Raw genomic sequence first — 22650 nt, 5'->3', positions numbered from 1 at the left:
GGGCAGAGAGAAAACCCTTCTACACGTAACAGCAGTGTTTTAACGATCAAGCCAATTATCTTGGTCGAAGAGCATCACAATGGATTCCCGCCCGAAGATCGAGCAAGAAGATGGAATCAATCATCTTGCACTTAAATGTCATACAAGTAAAGGGCTATCTATAAAATATATCACATATAAGGGAGGGAAGGTTAGGAAGAGACATAAGAAGAGAAAGAGAGAGGCAGAAAGGTTAGGAAAGGAGGTAGGTAGGTTAGAAAGGGAAGGAAGGAAGGAAGGGTTAGGAAGAGAGAGATAAGAAGAGAGTGAGGGAGGGAGAAAGGGAGGTTAGAAAGGGAAGGATAAGAAGGAAAGAAGGTTAGGAAGAGAGAGATAAGAAGAAGAGAGAAAGGGAGGGAGAAAGGTTAGGAAAGGAAGAAGGGAGGGAGGTTAGAAAGGGAAGGATAAGAAGGAAGGAAGGAAGGAAGGTTAGGAAGAGAGAGATAAGAAGAAGAGAGCCAGGGAGGGAGAAAGGTTAGGAAAGGAAGGAGGTAGGGAGGTTAGAAAGGGAAGGATAAGAAGGAAGGAAAGAAGGAAGGAAGGAAGGAAGGAAGGAAGGAAGGAAGGAAGGAAGGAAGGAAGGAAAAGACAACAAAGAACACTGAAAAACAAAAGAGTTTTAAAAACACAGCATGCTTTATATAGGTGGTCCTGAATTCCAGACAAGCAGCGATTTCCAACAATGAATAAATAATAAATTATACTGTACTTCTTTGATGATATACAGACAGTCCTCGGCTTACGACCACAACTGAGCCCAAAATTTCTGTTGCTAAGTGAAATATTTGTTCAGCTAATTTTGCCCCATTTTACGACCTTCCTTGCCACAGTTGTTAAGTGAATCACTGCAGTTGTTAAATTAGTAACATTGTTGTTAAGTGAACCTGAATTCCCCATTGATTTTCCTTGCCAGGAGGTCACAAAAGATGACCACAAAACTCCGGGACAGCACAACCGTCATAAATACGAGTCAGTATTCAGGGTGATTTTTAGTGACAGTGTCTGCATTCATATAACACATTAAGCCAAACACATCTTCGTTACCTTTTACAGCCACATCTGGTTTAAATTCTTCTTTTCTCAGCACACAAAATCACAAGGGCCCACTGTGACCCTCAGCTATGCAAAAAATGTAATATAAACAATGTGGCTGCCTGTTGCCAGAAACTTGCACACTCTGACCTAGAGAATATTTCTGCTCTTTTTATAAACTCTCCCAACCACCTACTGGGGTCTAGTTTCCTTTTTATGCAGCCTTGCCAGTGGGATTTTTCAAAACAGATTATTCCAAGCCGTAAATCTGTCCCAAATTCTAGTGACAGCAATTGTTATTATTATTAAAAAAATAGTTGTGGAAATGTGAATTTAAGTGTAATGGCTACACAGGTAGTCCTCAACTTATGGCCACAATTGAGCCCAAGATTTAGGGCTGCTAAGTGAGACATTTGTTAAGCGAACGTTGCCCCATTTTACGACTTTTCTTGCCACCGTTGTTAAGTGAATCACTGCAAAGTTGTTCAGTTGGTAACATGGTTGTTAAGTGAATCTGGTTGGCTTCTCTGGTTTGCTTGCCAGAAGGTCGCAAAAGGGGATCACGTGACCCTGGGACCCTGCAACCGTCATAAATATGAGTCAGTTGCCAAGTGTCTGAATTTTGACCATGGGGATGCCGCAATGGTCGCAAGTGTGAAAAATGGTTGTAAGTCACTTTTTCCAGTGCCGTTGCAACTTCAAATAGTCGTTAGACCAGGGGTCAGCAACCTGCAGCTCCGGAGCTACATGCGGCTCTTTGGGCCCTCTGCTGTGGCTCCCTGTCAGGTGATCCCACCACTGGCGGACCCCGCCCCTCACCCTTCCCTCCCAGTCATTCCTCGCCTGGCCTGAGAAGGTAAGGGCGACAGTGGGGGATGGAGAAGCAGCCAGGGCAGAGACAGAGAGAAACAGAGAGAGGGAGAGAGAGAGAGACATAGAGAGGGGGAGAGGGAGAGAGGGAGGGGAGAGAGACAGAGAGAGGGGGAGAGAGAGAGACAGAGAGAGATACAGAGAGGGGGAGAGAGAGAGACAGAGAGAGATACAGAGAGAGGGGGAGAGAGAGAGACAGAGAGAGATACAGAGAGAGGGAGAGAGAGAGAGACATAGAGAGGGGGAGAGGGAGGGGAGAGAGACAGAGAGAGACAGAGAGAGGGGGAGAGAGAGACAGAGATACAGAGAGAGAGAGAGGGTGAGAGACATAGAGAGATACAGAGAGAGAGGGAGGGTGAGAGACATAGAGAGATACAGAGAGAGGGGGAGAGAGAGAGACATAGAGAGATAGAGAGGGGGAGAGAGAGAGATAGAGAGGGGGAGAGAGAGAGACAGAGAGAGATACAGAGAGAGAGGGAGAGAGGGGGGAGAGAGGGAGGGAGGGGAGAGAGAGAGATGTCAAAAGGATTGTGTGGTTCCCGGTGTTTTTTAACAACTGGTTCTCTGCCCTAATGACAGGCTGGGTAGGCATGGCTAGGGGGTCATGTGACTGGTGGAAGTGAGTGACATCGAGTTGGCCACGCCCACCCAGGTTTTGTGACTCCCGGTGTTTTCTTTTTTGTGGGAAACGGGTCCCAATGAGTATTGGGTATTGAGTATTTTGAGTATTTAAGGCTGCAGACCCCTACATCAGACTAACTGTTGTTAAGTCAAGGACTATCTGTATTCCCTCCCCCCTCCCCCGCCTCTTCCTATAAAAGATGGACAAAACTCAAGAGATCTTTTTACGGTACAAACTCTGGAGTTTGCAAACTGATTTAGGCTGAACAATCCCCCTTTTCCTACTGTCAAATCCACAATGTTGGCTGAAAGGAAAATAGAACATGCGTGAGCCTATATTACAGCTAAACACTGCATTATAAATGGCCAAAGAAACCAGATAAGGCCAGACTTCGTCTTAAACAGAGATCTATTTTTCCACAATCTGAAAGGAGCCACAGTAAAGTCATTTGCTCATGTATAACATCTGTTCTCCAGGCATGCACATTTTTTAAAAAAAAAAGCAAGCAGGAAAAGTCAATCAAATCTTTTTTTTTCCTCCCTCCTTCCTCCCGAGGATGTAGTAAGATTACCTTCATATGTTTAGAATTTACTTTCACCGACATCTCTATATGCATTATAGACATAACAAGACGTTCATTTTTCTCTCTTTTTTAGTAAGAATCTTCATATTAGGCTCACTGGTAGGTCACAAGAGATCAAGCCCACATTTTTCTCAAGAGTTACTAATTTATAATCAGTATTATTAAATAATTAATAGTATCAAATAATAATTAGTAATTTACTGATAGTAAATTGTTACCAATTTATTATTAGTAAATTTCAAAAGGCGTTTAAAAAAAGGGGAGAGGAAGAGGGAAAGGAGTGAAGCTGTCTTTGGAAACACACAAACACCCTCTAATTTTATTTATTTGTATCCCACTTTTATTATGTTTACAAATAACCCAAGCAGTGAGCATAAACAACACATTTTCTTCTTCCTATTTTCCCCTCAGCAACAACCATGTGAGGTGGGTTAGGCTGAGAGAGGGATTGGTTCAAATTCACCCAACTGGCTTTCACGTCTAAGGCGGGACTAGAACTCTCAGTATCCTGTTGATTGGCCAAAAGTCATTCAGCTGGCTTTCACGCCTAAGGCGGGACTAGAACTTTCAGTATCCTGTTGATTGGCCCAAAGTCACCCAACTCGCTTTCATAGCTAAGGTGGGACTTGAACTCAGGATTTCCTGCTTTTTAGCCTGGTGCCTTATCCACTAGACCAAAATGGCTCACTTTCAATCTCTGTTTAACAATTTCACCAATAATGCTAATTAACATCTATAATGCCACCTTGTTCTTTGGCGCGTCAATAGCCTTCACAAAACTACAGAAACTAGATCTGGTTTTGCAATAACGAATTAACATGAACATGCATTAACATTTCGATTTTTTTTGTGTGCGCACACATATCCACCACAACTGTGGAATCCACCAGATGAACCTTTTCACCACCTAGGAAATTTTCTGAAAAATATAGAAATCAGCTAAATGAACTGAGTCATTAACTTCATATTCTGCTCTTCATTTTCCTGAGTGCCACACACAGAGAAGAACACACAACTGAAATGCAATTCCAACTGGGGGGTGTTTTACAGTTCCTTCTCTAGGGCTGATCTTACAGTCCCCTCCTCCCAAAATACAGATCTGCTCTAGTCACAGAGCACACCAGAACTCTTTAGCTAACTGTTGCATGAAATTTGGGAGGGGCGGTGATAGAAAGAGATTAAATTAATCTTGTGGGTATATAATACTGACTTACATCACTGCTTTTAGCACAGAGGGCGTCTGAAACCCTTCTAAGAATTCAGTCTTGAAAGGCAGACCTCCAACGCTACGGTGTTACATTTTGCCTTTATTCAAAAATACGATAAGAGGCCATCAAAATCACAATATATTCATTTCTGTATACATTCTCCCAACAACTTTCTGGAGTTGTTTGGAAGAAAGGTTTTTACCATTTCCCTATAAAGTAATGCTTCGAAACCCGCAGATGGACCGTCTGTTTCTCATCTGTTTTTGCACCAGATTTTGCCCTCGTAGTATCAACTGTGCTGAATCCCCAGAGAGTTTTCCACTTCCTTGTATAAATACCAAGGAGATGAAATCAGTCCAGAAATATAAGGGTTGAGAGAAAGCCTATAAGTTTGGCGACTAGGTCAGAATCCGCGAAAAGAAATCCATCTGCCCTGTTCAATTAGGATTATGAATTTATCAGAGCGGCCCACATTTTTTAGACTTACAAAAACTTTCATCCGTATTGTTCCCGTAGGACAGATGGGAGACATAAAGGATGGGAGAGACTGAACTGCCCCCTCCCCCCCAAAAAACCCAAAAACCGGCAGGATAGCGGGAGGAGAGAATTAGGCTAGGGATTTCTGGCTTGACAGCCCACTTAATTCATCTTTGGGAATTTAGAACTGTGCTTGCACTTAATTTCCCCCCAAAAGAAGAGCTATGAGAAAAAAGAAGGGAATAGGGAGAAGGGGGGTGTGTGGGTGGGAAGGAAAAGGAGGAGGTTGGCGGGAAAAGATTGCAGATGAAGGCTGCACTGGGAAAAGTCGTCGGGATACGAGACGGGCGGCAAATAAATTTCCTAAATAAATACATTTTGAAAGGTTCTCCTCCCACGGACCTTTAGGGCAGCAAGTGGTGGGGGGGGGGAGAGAGAAAGGAAGATGGCAGAAGCTTTTCCGGGTTCAACAGCGCTGGAGCCCAATTTGGCAGCTGCAAAGATGCATTCACACGGGCGGAAAGAAGCTTGTTCATTCACAGTCCTATCAGAGGGATGCCCAGCCCATTGCAAAAAGCCCAAAGATGCATTCACACGTGTAGAAAAAAACTCTGTTAATTCACAGTTGTATGGGAGTGATGCCCAGCCTGTTGCAAAAGCCCCAAAGATGCATTCGCACGTGTAGAAAAAAACTCTTATTAAATCCCAATTGTATCAGAGGGATGCCCAGCCCCTTTCCAAAAGCCCAAAGATGCATTCACACGTGTAGAAAAAAACTCTGTTAATTCAGTTGTATGGGAGTGATGCCCAGCCTATTGCAAAAGCCCCAAAGATGCATTCACACGTGTAGAAAAAAAAAACCTCTTATTAAATCCCAATTGTATCAGAGGGATGCCCAGCCCCTTTCCAAAAGCCCAAAGATGCATTCACACGTGTAGAAAAAAACTCTGTTAATTCACAGTTGTATGGGAGTGATGCCCAGCCTATTGCAAAAACCCCAAGATACATTCACACGTGTAGAAAAAAAACTCTTATTAAATCCCAATTGTATCAGAGGGATGCCCAGCCCATCGCAAAAATCCCAAAGATGCATTCACACGTGTATATATATATATAAAAGCTCTATTAATTCACAGTTGTATCGGAGGGATGCCCAGCCCATTGCAAAAGCCTATTGCAAGGATTGTGTGTGTGTGAGTGGGTGTTTGTATTATTATCATTAGGATTGCCATTGTAACCCAAACACGTATCTAAAACCCCGAGAAATACGCTGCATTTTCCCCCCCCCACACACAACCCATCCTCGTTCCCCGCCACTGCATAACCCCCCCACACACCCCCAAATAACCCCCAACCCTGGAATACCTTCCAAAAAGCAAAGCGTTTGCCTTTTTTTAAAAAAAAAAAAGAAAAAACCCGCCAGGCTTTTAAATATAAATAAAATAAAAATTGCTTAGCACATTGTAAGCCGCCCTGAGTCTCCGGAGAAGGGCGGCATATAAATCAAATTAAAAAAATAATAAAAATAAAAATATTTTTATACGGTCCCTTATACGGTCCATTCTGCCACCCTCCCACCCCAGAGAGCTCAAACCCACGTGTCCCGTAACGTCTGAAGAGGCCCACGGCTCCTCCTCCCTCCCCCCCTCAGCCCAATGCCCCGCCGCTTCCCCCCACCTTCATGCGGGCTTTCCCGGGGCACTGAACGGCGGGAAGGAAGGAAGGAAGGAAAAAAAAAAAAACCTCCTTCGGCTCCTCAGGTCCAGGGTTCCTCCGAAGCCCCCCACCACCACCTGCCCCCCACCCCCACCCCACGGGAGGACGCTCGAGCTCTCTCCGCCTTCCCGGGCGAAGCTTTTTCGCGCCCTCCCGCCGTCGGCACCAGCGGCCGCTTGGCAGGCAGACGGCATTCAATGGACACGTGTTTTTTTCGGCCCCGGCCGGCTCAAGCTTCCAGCGCTGGGAGGGGGGGGGTCGCTTTTTTTTTCACCGCACACTTCCCCCCCCCCACCAACCCTCCCCGTTGGACTCACCGCGGGTCTGCCCACCGCCACGGCCATGCTTCGCGCTGGGGTCTGCTTGCGGGCGCAAAGGAGGCTCCGTCCGGCGTCTCTGTCTCTCTCCTCTCACGCTGCCTCGCCTTCCGCCGCCCTTCGCCTCCGCCCGGCACGGCCACTCCTTCTGGCTCTTCTCTCTCTCTCTCTCTCTCTCTCCCCCCCTCCTCCTCCTCCTCCCCTTCCTCGGCTTTCGCCTGCGCTCGCTCGCGACTATAAGCGGGAACATGGCCACCCGGCTTGGAAGCGACCATTCGCTGTCTGGGGGGGAGAGGGAGGGAGGGAGGGGGGAGGAGGAGGAGAAGAAGAGGCGGGGGTCGCGCTAGGCCGAAGGACGCCCCCCTCTTTTTTGCCCCCTCCCCTCCGTTGCTTTCTTAGCGACCGAGGAGGAGGAGGAGGAGGAGGAGAAGGTGCGCCCACCCCCGCGGGGTCTCCGGCGGCAGGCGGCGCGCGCCCTGAGCGCTTCAAGCGACGCTTGTCTTCCGCCGGCTGGGGTTGCGCCGCCGCGCACCCCCCTCCCCCCCCCGCCGGGCTTGGCTTGCGCGAGTCCGGGTCCCGCTGGAGGGGGGGGGAGGGAGGGAGGGAGTGGGGTGGGGGGGTCTCTTCTCTCATAATTAGGGAGAGGAAGGGCGCTTGGGACGGGGGGGGCTTTGTCTGCAAATCTGACCCCCCTCCGCACACACACATCTGGCGGAGGTGGCATCACGGCTAGGCAGCGACAGGGAGGGGCGTCCTTGATCCAGGTAAGGAGGGAGATAGAAAGCTGCCCGGCTCCTTTGCCAGGATACAGGTGGTCCTTGACTTATGACTTCAATGGAGGCCAAAATGTCTGTCGGTAAACGAGATGGGGCGTTCCTTCATCCACGCAAGGAGGGAGCTAGAAAGCTGCCCGGCTCCTTTGCCAGAATACAGGTAGTCCTTGACTTATGACCTCAATGGAGGCCAAAATGTCTGTCGCTAAGCGAGACAGGGCGTCCCTTGATCCAGGCCAGGAGGGAGGTAGAAAGCTGCCCAGCTCCTTTGCCAGGATACAGGTAGTTCTTGACTTACAACTGCAACAGAGGCCAAAATGACTGTCGGTAAACGAGATAGGGCGTCCCTTGATCCAGGCAAGGAGGGAGCTAGAAGTAACAGTAAGAGTAGAGTTGGAAGGGACTTCCAACAGTAGAGTTGGAAGAGTTGGAGGTCATCTAGTCCAACCCCCTGCTCACACAGACCTTTGCTAGGGATTCGAACCGCCAAACTGCCGGCCTTTTACCTTTCACGCAAAGGGGGAGCTAGAAAGCAGCCCAGCTCCTTTGCCAGCATACAGGTAGTCCTTGACTTACGACCGCAGTGGAAATCAAAATGTCTGTTGGTAAGCGAGACGAGGCATCCCTTGATCCAGGCAAGGAGGGAGCTAGAAAGCTGCCGGCTCCTTTGCCAGGATGCAGGCAGGTAGTCCTTGACTTACAACCGCGATGGAGACCAAAATGTCTGTCGCTTAAGCGAGACCGTTGTTAAGCAGACTTTGCCCCATTTTAGGACCTTTCTTGCCATAGTTATTAAATGAATTGCTAAAGTTGCTAAGTTAGTCACGGGCTGGGTAAGTGAAATCTGGCTTCCCCATTGAAGGTCGCAAAAAGGGATCACATGACACACACACACACACACACACACGGGACATTGCAACCTGTCATAAATATGAGTCAGTGGCCGGGTGTTTGAATTTTGAACACATGACCATGGGGATGCTGCGACGGTCGTAAGTGTGAAAAACGGTCATGAGTCGTTTTTTTCAGTGCTGTTGTAATGTTGAATGGTCACTAAATGAACTGTTGTGAGTCGAGGATGACCTGTAACAAAATAGCAGAGTTGGAAAGAACCTTGGAGATCCTCTAGTCCAGTGGTCTTCAACCTTAAACACTCAAAGAGCCATTTGGACCCGTTTCCCACAGAAAAGAAAACACCGGGAGTCACAAAACCCTTCCGGTGCCTGACTTATTTCTTGAGCAGCCCCAAAACTAGCATATGTAGTTGAATTAAACATTCTGTTTTCTTCTGAAACTTTTCTTTTCTTGGATTTATCCATGGTTGGCCTACTGGGGGTGGGGGAGGGGGTTTGAAAAGCTCAATAAATCACGTGCCGGTGGGTGTCACGCATTGGCGGTTGTGATGCCTATTTTGAGCAACGGAGCCACAGCAGAGAGGTGAAAGAGCCACATGCGGCTCCAGAGCCACAGGTTGCTGACCCCTGCTCTACTCCAACCCCCTGATCAAGCAGGAGACTGTATACCAGGGGGGGGGCTTTTGTGAAAATAAGGAAAAAAGCAGGCTTACATTTCAAAAATATTAATTTGGCTTTTTAAAAATAAACAATTTTTAAAAAAAAAAATCCAGAGGAACCGTATCCTCCTTGGACTGGTTGTCCTTGATTTATGACCACAATTGAGCCCAAAATTTCAGTCGCTAAGCAAGACAGTTGTTAAGTGAATTTTGCCCCGTTTTGAGACCTTTCTTGCCACCGTTGTTAAGTGAATTGCTGCAGTTGTTCAGTTGTTAATCTGTCTGGGGGATTCTGGGATTTGAAGTCCACAAATTTTAAGGTTGCTAAGGCACCCCTGCCTTAGATTATATGGGAGATGGCATTGGCATTTGGAGCTAGATCAAACCACTTTGCAGTTATCATCATCTAACGACCCCATAATCCCTTGGCGGGGTAGAGTCTGGGCAACTGAATGGAGCTAGCAGAATGTTTTAATGGCCGGATGCCCTTCCTGTTGCCAATGTGGAGTTTTGTTCAGCAGATATATTCTCAGTGTGCTCAGAGAGAAATATTTGCCTCTACCTAGGATCAAACTCACAGCCTCCTGATTGTGAGGTGAGAGCTCCACCTCTAGGCCACTGGACCACTCCAAACAGCCTTGCAGTTACGATACCCCAAAAAAGACATTGCTTTATGCTCAGGTTTCTCCACTTCACTTAAACAGAAGTCTTTCTCCCTATACCTTGGATTAGCATTTAGTAGACCATGATGTCTTTAGAAAAGATATATTACTGTCATGATGTAATCTATACAGGTGGTCCTTGACTTACAACCATAACTGAACCCAGAATTCCAGTTGTTTACGTAGGTCACAATTGAAACAGTAAGTATTGCCCCATTTTATGATATTTCTTGCCACCGTCGTTAAATGAATCGCCACAATTGTTAAGCTAGTAAGACGGCGGTTAAGTGAATCTGGCTTCCCCATTGACTTTGCTTGTCAGAAGGTTGCAAAAGGGGGAATCGCATGATCCCGGGACGCTCTCAACAGTCATAAATATGAGTCAGTTGCCAAGCGTTTGAATTTTGCTCATGTGATAATGGGGATGGTCATTAAGTGTGAAAAACGGTCATAAGTCACATTTTTCGGTGCCGTTGTAACTTTGAACGGTTACTAAACCAATGATTGTAAGTCAAGGTTTACCTGTATTTAACCAGATTTCAGGTGAAGCTTGCAGACTTAAATGCCAAGGAATAAATAAATAAATGTGCCGAATAAATGACAGAAACCGCTCCAAACGCAGAGCTTTTTTTTTTTTGCGTTCATTTTCCCATCGATATAAAATGGGAACTATGATCATTTGTATGAGAATGACGTTACGTTTATGAAATGTAGCTCTCTAGGCAATTCTCCGAAGCTGAAACAAGATAATTTTAAACAAACTTTTTCTCTCTTGGGAATAAAAAAGGGATCGGGGAAAAAGAAACATTCCATCAATTTTCCAGTTTGATTAAATCCGTGATGGCAAACCTATGGCACGCGTGCCAGAAGTGGCACGCAGTGCCCTCTCTGAATGCACATGAGCTGTTGCGCCAGCTCAGCACTATTGCACATGCCTCCCACCAGCCAGCTGATTTTTGGGTCTCTGCTGCGTATGTGCGGGCCGCATGTGGGAGACACGCATACATGTGCGGGGTAGGGAAGTCACACGCATGTGCGGGGGTCACACATGCATGGGGCGGAAGGAGCATGGTCGTGTACTCGTGCAGGGGGAGCACACATGCACAGGGGTTGCGCGGGGCGGGATCATGCGCACATCACATGGGTTTTCGGCACGTGACGACAACAAGGTTGTTAGGAAATGATTTTACCTAATTTATTGGGTTGGCAATATATAAACCATCAATATTGCTTTAAGACTGCTGTATTGCTGTATTGCATCATACTGTGTCCTGATTGGTTAGCTCTGTAGCCAATCTCCTTAAGAGGGAGCTAGAAACCTGGTTTGTTTCTCTTTGCTGCCCTTTGCTACACTTTACTGCTGCTTTGCTGTGTTTGCTACTGTTTGCTAATATAGAAGAACTGTTATTGTGTATGACTACAACAACTGGTAAGAAGACTTTGTTATTGGACTATCCCTCGACGCTTGTTTGATATCTACTGCTTTATCTGTGTATGACCTGGACTGTTTAATGGACTGTGCCTTATTACTATTTCCTGAAATTAAACACAACTCAGTGTATCTGTGTGTTGGCTGTGTTATTTCCTAACTACTCTCAATCGCTTTTCATGTGCACACCCTTGCTACTCAAGGGTTGCTCTGTGAATTCCTTAATGAAGGTTAGCCATCATTGGATTAAATGGAAGAATTGGAGGCTAGTATCTGGAATGTCACCAATTCTTAAATCTCTTGCTATTTTTCTTTTTTTTTAAATAAAATAAAATAAAAATAAATGTGATGAATCCACCCTGTATTTATCATGAATACTAGGCTTCCTAGTTTAAAAGGACTTTTTAAAAAAACAGAAGGAAGAAGAAAAATCCGTAGAACAAGTCTGCCATGCTTCCATTGGGTGTGTTTAATTTGTCATTAAGGTGTGGTTAAAGCCACATATTGCCATCCACTTAGAGAAGAATGCCATTTGACTCATGGTGACATGGACACCACTTCTAGGACAGCCTCAATGTGTCCCAGTTCTGTCACCCACTACGTCAGAAGGAAATCAGGAGATCTCCATGATAGTGGAACTAAAGTCAACGTTGAGACAACCAATTTGAAAACAATCTAGTTTTTCACAGACTTAAGAAAGGGTGGAAAGCACGTCAGTTCAGCAGCAGGATAGGATCCTTAATGAGGATAGCTACAAAGAAGAGGCCTCCTAGAGCAGGGGTCTCCACCCTTGGCAACTTTAAGCCTGGCGGACTTCAACTCCCAGAATTCTGGGAGTTTATTTATTTATTTATTTATTGGTTTATTGGTTCGATTTATATGCCGCCCTTCTCCGGAGACTCAGGGCGGCTTACAATGCATTAAGGAGCAATAGCCTTGATATTTTGGTATATACCTGCTTAGTAGGGCTTTCAGCCCCCCCTAAGCAGTGTTCTTTTTTATACAAAGTCAGCTTATTGCCCCCACAATCCGGGTCCTCATTTTACCTACCTCGAAAGGATGGAAGGCTGAGTCAACCTTGAGCCTGGTGAGATTTGAACTCGCAGTAATTGCAGGCAGCTAAGTGCTAATTAACAGCACTTTATTCCGCTTCGCCACCAAGGCTCCTACCGCCAGGCTTAAAGTTGCCAAGGTTGGAGACCCCTGCTCTAGGAGACCCCTTCTTTGTAGCTACCCTCATTAAGGATCCTATCCTGCTGCTGAACTGACGTGCTTTCCACCCATCCTTAAGTCTGTGAAAAACTAGATCGTTTTCAAATTGGTTGTCTCAACGTTGACTTTAGTTCCACTATCGTGGAGATCTCCTGATTTCCTTCTGACGTAGTGGGTGACAGAACTGAGACACCTTGAAGCTGTCCTTGGACCTTATTAAAGAAAGGAGGGAATAAATTTATCTGCAACCTTAAACACTCGAAGAGCCATTTGGATCTGTTTCCCACAGAAAAGAAAACACCGGGAGCCACAAAACCTTTCCCGTGCCTGACTATTTCTTGAGCGGCCACAAAACTAGCATATGTAGTTGAATTAAACATTCTGTTTTCTTCTGAAACTTTTCTTGGATTTATCTGTGGTTGGCCTACTGGGGGTTGGAAAGCTCAATAAATTGCGTGCCGGTGGTTTTGATTCATATTTTGAGTGACACGGCGCCGCAGCAGAGTGGTGAAAGAGCCACATGCGGCTCCAGAGCCTCAGGGTGCTGACCCTGGTCTAGTTCAATGAAAATAAAGATTAGGGGCGACATGTTGGCAATCTTCCAATATTTGCGGGGCTGCCACAAACACAACCTATTCTCCAAAGCACCTGAGGGCAAGACAAGAAGTTACCGATGGAAGCTTATCAAGGAGAGAACCAACTTAGAACGAAGGAGAACTTTCTTGACAGTTAGAACAATTAATCATAGGAATGGCTTGCCTTCAGAAGTTGTGGGTGCTCCAAGACTGGAGGTTTTAAAGAAGAGATTGGACAGCCATTTGTCTGAAACAGGGTCACCTGCTTGAATCAGGAATTGGACGAGAAGACTTCCAAGGTCCTTTCCAACTCTGTTATTCTGTTACTATTTTAACACTGAGACCAGGGGTGGGATTCAGCCGGTTCGGACTGTTTCGGGCAAACCAGGGTACCAAGGAGCCTTGGTAGTACAGTGGTTTAATGCACCCTGTAATTAACACAGCTGCCTGCAATTTCTGCAGGTTCGAATCTCACCAGGCTCAAGGTTGACTCAGCCTTCCATCCTTTCTAAGGAAGGTTAAATGAGGACCCAGATTGTGGGGGCAATAAGCTGACTTTGTATAAAATATACAAAAGTATGAAGGCTATTGCTTAACGCATTGTAAGCCACCCTGAGTCTCCGGAGAAGGGCGGCATATAAATCAAATAAAAATAAATAAATAAATAAATAATTTTACATCTGGTTCACCGAACAGGTAGTTGCAAGGACTGGCTGGCCCCACTCTTCCCGCCCCTCCCAGGAGTCTCCATGCAGCCTGTTTTGGATGCCAGGTAAGTGCAGCATCCGCGCGGAGGCTCTGGGAGGGCGAAAAAATGGTCTCCCAGAAGTTCTGGAAGTCTAGAAACGGGCCTGTTTCTGGTCTTCGGAGGGCCTCTGGAGCCCAGGGGAGGTCGTTTTCGCCCTCCCGGAGGCTCAAGGAAAGCCTCTGGAGCCTGGGGAGGGCGAAAAACGGGTCTCCAGGAAGTTCCAGAAGTCCAAAAACGGGCCCGTTCCCGGCTTCTGGAGGGCGTCTGGCGCCCGGGGGAGGCCGTTTTCGCCCTCCCGGAGGCTCAAGGAAAGCCTCTGGAGCCTGGGGAGGGCGAAAAACGGGTCTCCAGGAAGTTCCAGAAGTCCAAAAACGGGCCCGTTCCCGGCTTCTGGAGGGCGTCTGGCGCCCGGGGGAGGCCGTTTTCGCCCTCCCGGAGGCTCAAGAAAAGCCTCTGGAGCCTGGGGAGGGTGAAAAATGGGTCTCCAGGAAGTTCTGGAAGTCCAAAAATGGGCCCGTTCCCGGCTTCCGGAGGGCGTCTGGAGGCCATTTTTGCCCTCCTGGAGATTCGAGGAAAGCCTCTGGAGCCTGGGGAGGGTGAAAACAGGGCCCCTGCCATGATGCAGGAGGCCGAGTAGGCCACGCTCACCCAGCAACCGGGCAGAGGACCCCTTGCTAAAATTTTTGAATCCCACCCGACTGGGACATAGATCAACATAACTATAGAGTCTCCTTCAATGGATAGGAATGAAATAAAAGCTATGGGGACCTGACAAAAAAGAGAGACTCAGGACCTGGGTACTTGCGGGACCGCCTACTACCACCAATAGCCTCCCACTGGCTGGTACGCTCTCACAGAGAGGGGCTCCTCCGGGTGCCGTCAGCCAAACAATGTCGACTGGCGGCCCCCTTGGGGAGAGCCTTCTCTGTGGGGGCACCTACTATCTGGAACGAGCTCCCCCCGGAGATACGGAGGATCCCGGATCTGCGCACCTTCCGCCGTGCTCTTAAGACCTTTTTATTCCACCAGACGGGCCTGGCCTAACTTTCTCCCTCTTTTTAAACAATTTTAATAATTTTAATATTTTTAATACTCAAAGTTTAAATTTGTTTTAAATTGATTGGGGTTTTAATTTGTCCGGGCCAAACTATTTAATTCGATTTTATTTCTGCTTTTTTAAATTTTGTATATATGTATTTTATTGTTGGCTGTTCACTGCCCTGAGTCCTTCGGGAGTAGGGCGGTATATAAATCAAATAAAAGTAAAATAAAGTAAAGAGAAATCTTGCTAGGGTACAGTATATTTATGCCACACTTGGGTGCAAATGAAGAAATGTCCCAGGACAGATTACTAGAAAAGTGGTTCCTTTGTTAGCAATTTTCACAATTTTTTTGAATTTTGAAGACCAATCAACCAGAATGTTCTGGTGGAGATTAATGGTAACCTGAAGCCCCCTATTGGTCAACAAAGGGATTTTTTTCGTTACTTTGCCTTTTCTTCTCCAGAGCTAAAGTACAAGAAATCCTGACCTATTGTGGGGTTATTTCAGTTCTTGTTTGTATCCATCTCTTTTCCTGATTGAGAATATTCCTCCAATTGCTTCTAGGATTGTAAACCTTTTGCTGAAAAATTAGCCAGCCAATTTTGCTTTGATGAAAGAGAATTTGTTTTTAATGTGTATTTCAAAGGGGAAGAGGACTTTGAAGACAGAATACAGAATAACAGAGCTGGGAGGGGCCTCGGAGGGTCTTCTTCTTCTATTATTATTATTATTATTATTATTATTATTATTATTATTATTATTATTATTATTATTATTATTTATTGAATTTATATACCGCCCTTCTCCCCGAAGGGACTCAGGGCGGTGAACAGCCGAAAATTAAAATAACATACAATATAAAAGTTAAGATAACTAAAAATAAATTAAATTAATCGGCCTCCCAATTTAAAACCCCAAGCTATACAATTAAAAACCCATAAAACCTATTCAGGCCAGGCCGGCTTGCTGAAATAAAAACGTCTTCAGGGCCTTACGGAAAGTGCGGAGATCCGGGATCAGTCATATTCCGGGAGGTAGCTCGTTCCAGAGGGTGGGTGCTCCCACAAAGAAGGCTCTCCCTAGCCCAACCCACTAATCCAACCCACTGCCCAAGGAAGAGACTCTAGTCCAGTGATGGCTAACCATTTTGCCATCACATGCCAAAAGTGGGGGGAGCAGGGGTGGGTCGTACACATGCGTCCCCACACCCATAATTCTATGTGCTCCGCCCCCACGCATGCGCGCACGCCCCCCCTGCGCTTTTGGCACGCGATGGCATTGTGGGCTCAGTAGGCCTGTTCTTTGCTCTCCCCAGGTTCCAGAGCCTCTCTAAGAGCCTGGGGAGGGCAAAAACAGCCTTCCCCAACCCCCATGGAGGCCCTCCGGAGGCAGGAAACAGCCTGTTTCCCTACTCCCGGGTGGCCCAGAAGGCCCGAAAATCAGCTGGCTGGCACACACGTGCGCTGCAGCTGAGCTCGCGTGCACACTAATATGGCTCCGTGTGCCAACTGTGGCACACGTGCCATAGGTTCGCCATCACGGCTCTAGTCTATCCCATTCAGTGGTGGGTTCCTCCCGGTTCGGCCCGGTTCTCCCGAGCCGGTAACGGTGACGATATGACATCACTGAACTGGTTCTACCCTCCCGCGCCCCCACCCCCCCCGCGTTATTCTTACCTTTTATTTGGCCCCACCCCCTATCTATTGCTGCCTCCTGAGTCCCAGCTGATGGCTAGAGGGAAAAAAACTATTTAAACTCTTGCTGGAGGGCTTCAAAGGGCCGCCCTACAGCTGATCAGTGTTAAAAGAAAACAAATGAGTAGACCGGTGCCTGCAAAAATACATGAGTAGACCAGTGCCTGCAAAAATACATGAGTAGATCGGTACAGCTCTGCAAGCAGTTAAAAGCCTGGTAGACCAGTACCTCTGCTAAATCCTAAATAATTGTCACATGACCATCAAGCCATGCCCACAAAATAAGCCATGCCCACAGAACCGGTAGTAAAGAAATTTAGAACCCACCCCTGATACCATTCTGAACAAATGGCTGTCCAGTCTCTTGAAAACCTCCAGTGATGCAGCACCTACAACTTCTGGAGGCAAATCGTTCCACTGGTTAATTGTTATGACTAGGGTGATATTCTGCTGGGTTGTTTCTGCATTTGTACACCTAGCAGTGACCAAGGCATGGGAGGGTCAACATCCTGCCTTTCGTGCCGCTATCAGTTCCCAATAATTTGCACCTTTCCTGGTTTCTCATGCTTCAGTTGAATCCCAAAGATAAAGATCAAGATGGAAGCATACTGGCATTTTGCGGGTTGAAAAGTGTGGGCTTTGGCATGATAAAAAAAGAAATGTAGAACAGAAAACAACAATCACAAGAGCTCTTCTGCCTGCAGTTCAGTCAAGAATCCACCTAAAGAAATTTGAAGGAAATTCTCAAGCCTCCCGAGAAGAGGAATGGGAACCTTCACCTTTACCTAGAGAAGCCATAGGATTGGTACCTGAGCATCATCTGCAAAGCTCCCTATAATATCGCAATTATCAATGCTATCTCCCCAGGGGGAGAGCCTTCTCTGTGGGGGCACCCGCCCTGTGGAACGAGCTGCCTCCTGGAATACGATTGATCCCGGACCTCCGTATCTTCCGTAAAGCCCTGAAGACGTTTTTATTCCATCAAGCCGGCCTAGCCTAAATGGTTTTTTAATTGGGATTTTAAATTTTATGGATTTGGGGGTTTTAAATTGGGAAGCTTGTGATTTAATTCTTTTTTAATTATCTTAATTTTTGTATTTGTATGTTTTTTAATTTTGGCTGTTCACCGCCCTGAGTCCCTTCTGGGAGAAGGGCGGTATACAAATTAAAATAATAATAATAATAATAATAATAATAATAATAATAATAATAATAATAATAGAGCCAATTTTTTTAATTTAAAAATTTAATTAAGGGGAAGACGGCATAAAAGATGGGCTGCAACACATTTTTCTCTTCCTACATTTTCAAACGTACATCTTTCTACATCTCAACATTTTCTCTTCCTACATCTGCTTTCCGTGTCTCAGCCCAGTAATATTCTCATCTTTTATTTTTGCACACTTATTATGTAACTGTAATTACAGGAAAAGCCACATGGCTGCATTATGCAACCCTATCAAAACAAAGGGATGCCACACTCCTTCCTAGCATTTTTCAACACTTGTGCCATGTCCTATTTTTATAAATCATCAGGTGTGTCTTATGTAAGGTAAATAACCATTAAATATTCCCCAACCTGCTCCTCCAAATTAGAGCAAGATTGTATTAAATAATTTTTTTTTTTAAAGGAGCAGCATTTTAAAGAACGCTGTTTAAGAAAGGCTAGTGATAAAGTTAATTAAACAGAATATAGATCTGAAACCAGAAATATATTTGTTCGGCATAATACCGGAGGGTTTTGATAAAGGGACCACATATTGTTCCAACAAGCAGGGCTAAACATATGAACATGTGAATGTTTTTAAAATGTTATCTAATTTTAGGTTCTATTTAATTGGGCCAAACCATGTTATAATAATAATTTTAATTAGCAATTTTATGATGTTTGTGTATCTATATTTTTCTTGACTGTACACCGCCTTGAGTCTTACGGGAGAAAGGCGGTATAGAAATATAATAAATAAATAAATAAATATTTAGTTTTACATAAATTGACAGCAGCAAGGATTATATTTGCTAAATACTGGAAAAATGAGAATACGCCTCATCGGATGAGGAAGTAATTCAAAAAATTTTAGACTGTGCTCAAATGGACTGACTAACTTTAAAAATAAAAGATAAAGAAGACACAGAATATTATTTGATATGGAATAGATTTTATGAGTGGTTAGAGGCAAGAGGTAGAGGAAGAAAGACTATGAATGTTTGTATTAAAAATAGAGATGTTTTATAACTACAATAATTATAATTAACAAAAATGTAAATAAGCCAATATAAAAAGAAACTTAGTTAAAATTATTTGGTTATGTTATTACTATTATTCTTAGTACATGTGTTATATTATTATTATTGTTATTGTTATTAGTTCATGTTAATATTTATTACTATTTTCTATCTGGTCTTTTTTTCTCTCTTGTAAATGGTATACCCTGATAATACACTGTATTCAAAAATGTTTATGAATAAAATTATTAAAAATTGTGGGAGCGGGGAAGAAAGGCTAATGAAGCTTTTCTCAGCCTTGGGCCTCTTAAAAATCTGTGGACCTCAATTCCCAGAATTCCCCTTCAGAGTGCTGATAATCAGATAACTACAAAGGATATAAATCCTTCTTTTTTTTCACCATTCAGTCAGAATGGAAGAAGCTTCTTGGATGAGAAGCAAAAGGTTTTCATGGGGGGAAAAAAATAAACAAGAAAGGCCAGGTGTCTTTTTTTAAAATTGTTTTATTCATAAATATTTTTGAATACAGTGTATTGTCAGGGTATACCATTTACAAAAGAAAGAGGGAGAAAAAAGGGTCAAATAGAAAATAGTAATAAATATTAACACATGAACTAATAATATTAATAATAATATAATAACACATGCACTAAAAATAATAGTAATAATATAACCGAAATTTTTTAACTAAGTTTCTTTTTGTATTGGCTTATTTACATTTTTATTAATTATAATTTTATTAATTATACATTTTAATAATTATTAATTATTAATCTTCTCTATTGTTAATACAAATATTCATAGTTTTTCTTCCTCTAATTTCTACCTCTTTTCTCTAGCCATTTATAAAATCTATTCCATATCTAATAGCATTCTGTGTCTTCTTTATCTTTTATTTTTAAAGTTAGCCTGTCCATTTTAGCACAGTCCAACATTTTTCGAATTACTTCCTCATCTGGCCCTCACCCTGCCAGATGAGGCCAATTGTCTTTTGGAAAAGCAACTTTGGGACATCCTGGCAAGTGATATTGGCTAGATTTTCTTCTTCTTCTTCTCTCCGCAGCATCAGGACCCACTTAAAGCAAAAAGGATCCTGTTGTCTTCCTCTTGATAGGATAAAGGATTTCTCGCACGCTCTTCTCTCCACTTGGTGATTGTGCCTGTCTGTCTGTCTGTCCGTCTCTGGTGGGTGGGAACTAAACCTCCACACCGATTAGCCACACTTACGTCAGATTAAACTGGGAGTGGTGGGGAAAAGGCAGGATTTGCTTGGCAAATAGCCAAATTTGCAGTGCTCAGCAGCAGAGAAGTTGAAAGTACAAATTCAAATCTCTTTTAAATTGGCAGCATTCTCTCTGGATTTAACCAATAAGCAAGCCGTTCCTTCTAAAGACAGAGCTATCACTTACGCGTTATCCCTTTCCCCTTCCCTTGCGCCTTGCCAAAGTGCCAGTTTGCAGACAGTTGGCAAACTGGGAGGCTGCCAAGAAAATCTGGGATGGCGGCTTTCTTATTGCCAGCGCTATCCATGGTTCAGTGCACAGTAGAGACAATGGGAAGGATGTTCAGAGATCCCCCAGAGTTGGTCTCCTCCGGGTCCCGTCAGCTAAACAATGTCGGCTGGCGGGCCCGCAGGGGAGGGCCTTCTCTGTGGCTACCCCAGCTCTCTGGAACCAGTTACCTCCTGAGGTCTGGACTGCCCCCACCCTATTGGCCTTCCGAAAAGCGGTGAAGACCTGGCTTTTCCAGCAGGCCTGGAGCCGTTGATCTCGCTCTTGCGATCTGGCGAGATCCAGCCATGAATGGTGTGAATGAGTTTTTAATGTTTTTAATGTTTTGTAATTTTTCAATGTCTTTTTATAATGATTTTTTAAATGTATTGTGAGCCTCCCTGAGTCTTCGGAGAGGGGCGGCATATACATTTAATTAATTAAATTAAATAATTAAATTAAATTAAATATTAGAGAACATTGTCGGAATACTGCAGCATTCACAAGGAATGACTGGGGAGCATAGGCGACAGGGAAGCCTCCAGCACAGATAGTCCTCGACTTACAACCAAAACTGGGACCGAATTTCCTGTACAACAGGAGTCCCCAGACCGCGGCCCATTCAAAACTGGGTCGCGGAAGCAGTGGGCGGGCGAACGCACGCACACAGCTCCATTTGTGCCCACCGCTTGCGCAAATGGAGTTATGTGTGCACGCTCGGCCACTCACGTGGAACCATCCCTTCCCCCAACCCGCCAGTCCGCAAAGCTGGAAAGTTTGGAGACTACTGCTGTACAAGATGATCAGGATGAGCCTGAGGGAGGGGTCAAGCGTGTCATTAGTCTGGAGTCCCTTCGCACCCAAAAGAGATCTAAGCTCAGCCCTCCTTGAATTCTGCTAACTCTTATCTACCGCCAATTTGCCTTGACTGTTAGTAGTTCAGATTCTTGCAGAGATAGCATGGAATAAAGTTGTACAGGTAATAGTCCTCAACTTAATGACCACAATTGACCCCAACATTTCTGTTGCTAAGTGAGAAATTTGTTAAGTGAGTTTTGTGCCATTTTACGGCTTTTCTTACCACATGTGTTAAGTGAATCATTGCAGTTGTTAAATTAGTAACCCGGTGGTTAAGTGAATCTGGTTTCCTCATTGTCAGAGGGTCACAAAAGGGGATCACATGACTCCAGGACACTGCAAACGGTCATAAATGTGAATCAGTTGTCAAGCATCCGAATGTAAATCACATGACCATGAGGATGCTGCAATGGTCATAAGTGTGAAAAATTTTAATTGTTTCAAATGAACCATTTCAACTGTTTCAATTGGACCATTTCAATAGAACATTAATTGAACAATTTCTGTTGTTATATTCCAATAATAAGTATCATCTTACTGTATCTCACCACATCTCATATATATGTATTAAATCACATTTGCCCTGTGGAGTCCTTGGTGTTTTCTGAGCTGGGTTGTTTGCTTGCATTTCATTACCCAACTAGATAACATCATCAATGCTAGTACACGTGGGGTTTGCTCCATGTTTATATGCGGTAGCCTGCCCTGCGAGTTTTGGTGAGGATGTGGTTTCCTCCTTGATGAATACATTGTTTTCTGATTGATTGTTTGTCTGGTGTTAATCCCTGCTTATCTGTGTGCAACCTACTGGAGAGGATGTTTACTGGTCTTTTAGTTTCCTCCTTGGCTTTTTTATTGCCTCTTTTTAATGGTGTGTAAAAGTGGTCTACCTCTACGTGTCTAGTGATGGCTGGTTAGCCAGGATGCCAAGCTTGCAAGAATTCCCAAGCGGTTTTGGATTTACAATTGGATCAAGACTGATGTGAGGATTATGTATGTTTACATGTTCATAAAAGCATGGGAAGATGGATCCACTGATTTTAATCCTCCACTGTTCTTCCTAAATCTCCTTAAATTCATTTAAAAGTCCACCTAATTGAAATTCCCATGACATTATGGTAATCTTGCGCCAATAGCCCATCGTTTATATGCTTCAAGCTGGACTTCCACCCATAAACCACAACTACACAACTTGTGTTGCTAGTCATCGGCTTCCAGATTTGTCTCTCTTTTTTCCAGTTCTCCTTTATGGACAGAAAAATGATGACTGAGAGGACCACCTAAACCCTCAAGATCTTGATGGTTTCTTCTAAAACGTTTCAAAGTCTGCAATGATAGACTTTTAACTTTTCTTTACAGTGTCATTTGTCTCCAGAAAGGGTTTCATGTATTCTTGACAATTATATTTTGTTATCTATTCTGATAGGAGCACTAAGTGCATTTTTACATTCATTTTCTCAGAATGCATAAACATGATTTAAGGAGGGTAAAGCAGGAGCTTTGGCTGCAATGATTGCATAGACCTAACATACAGATAGACTGCTCGCTAACAGTGGTGCGGTG

At 44.5% G+C, this 22650-nt stretch overlaps 1 protein-coding gene across 6 annotated transcripts in view; it reads right to left on the bottom strand.

Moving 5' to 3' along the window:
- The window catches only part of SEPTIN11 (septin 11), a 133344-nt gene extending 125937 nt beyond the window's left edge, over positions 1-7407 (bottom strand). For all 6 annotated transcript variants that reach the window (XM_060687017.2, XM_060687015.2, XM_087875246.1 and 3 more), the window contains exon 1: positions 6865-7407. In XM_060687017.2, coding sequence (XP_060543000.1) covers positions 6865-6891 — 27 coding nt within the window. In that variant the 5' untranslated portion in view covers positions 6892-7407. The remainder of the gene's footprint in view (positions 1-6864) is intronic.
- Positions 7408-22650: the final 15243 nt, after the last annotated feature.

This window comes from Pantherophis guttatus, chromosome 8 (assembly GCF_059756535.1).
Source record: "Pantherophis guttatus breed Tessera chromosome 8, ASM5975653v1, whole genome shotgun sequence".
Lineage (NCBI taxonomy): Eukaryota > Metazoa > Chordata > Lepidosauria > Squamata > Colubridae > Pantherophis > Pantherophis guttatus.
This window is presented reverse-complemented; position numbering and strand designations above follow the sequence as displayed.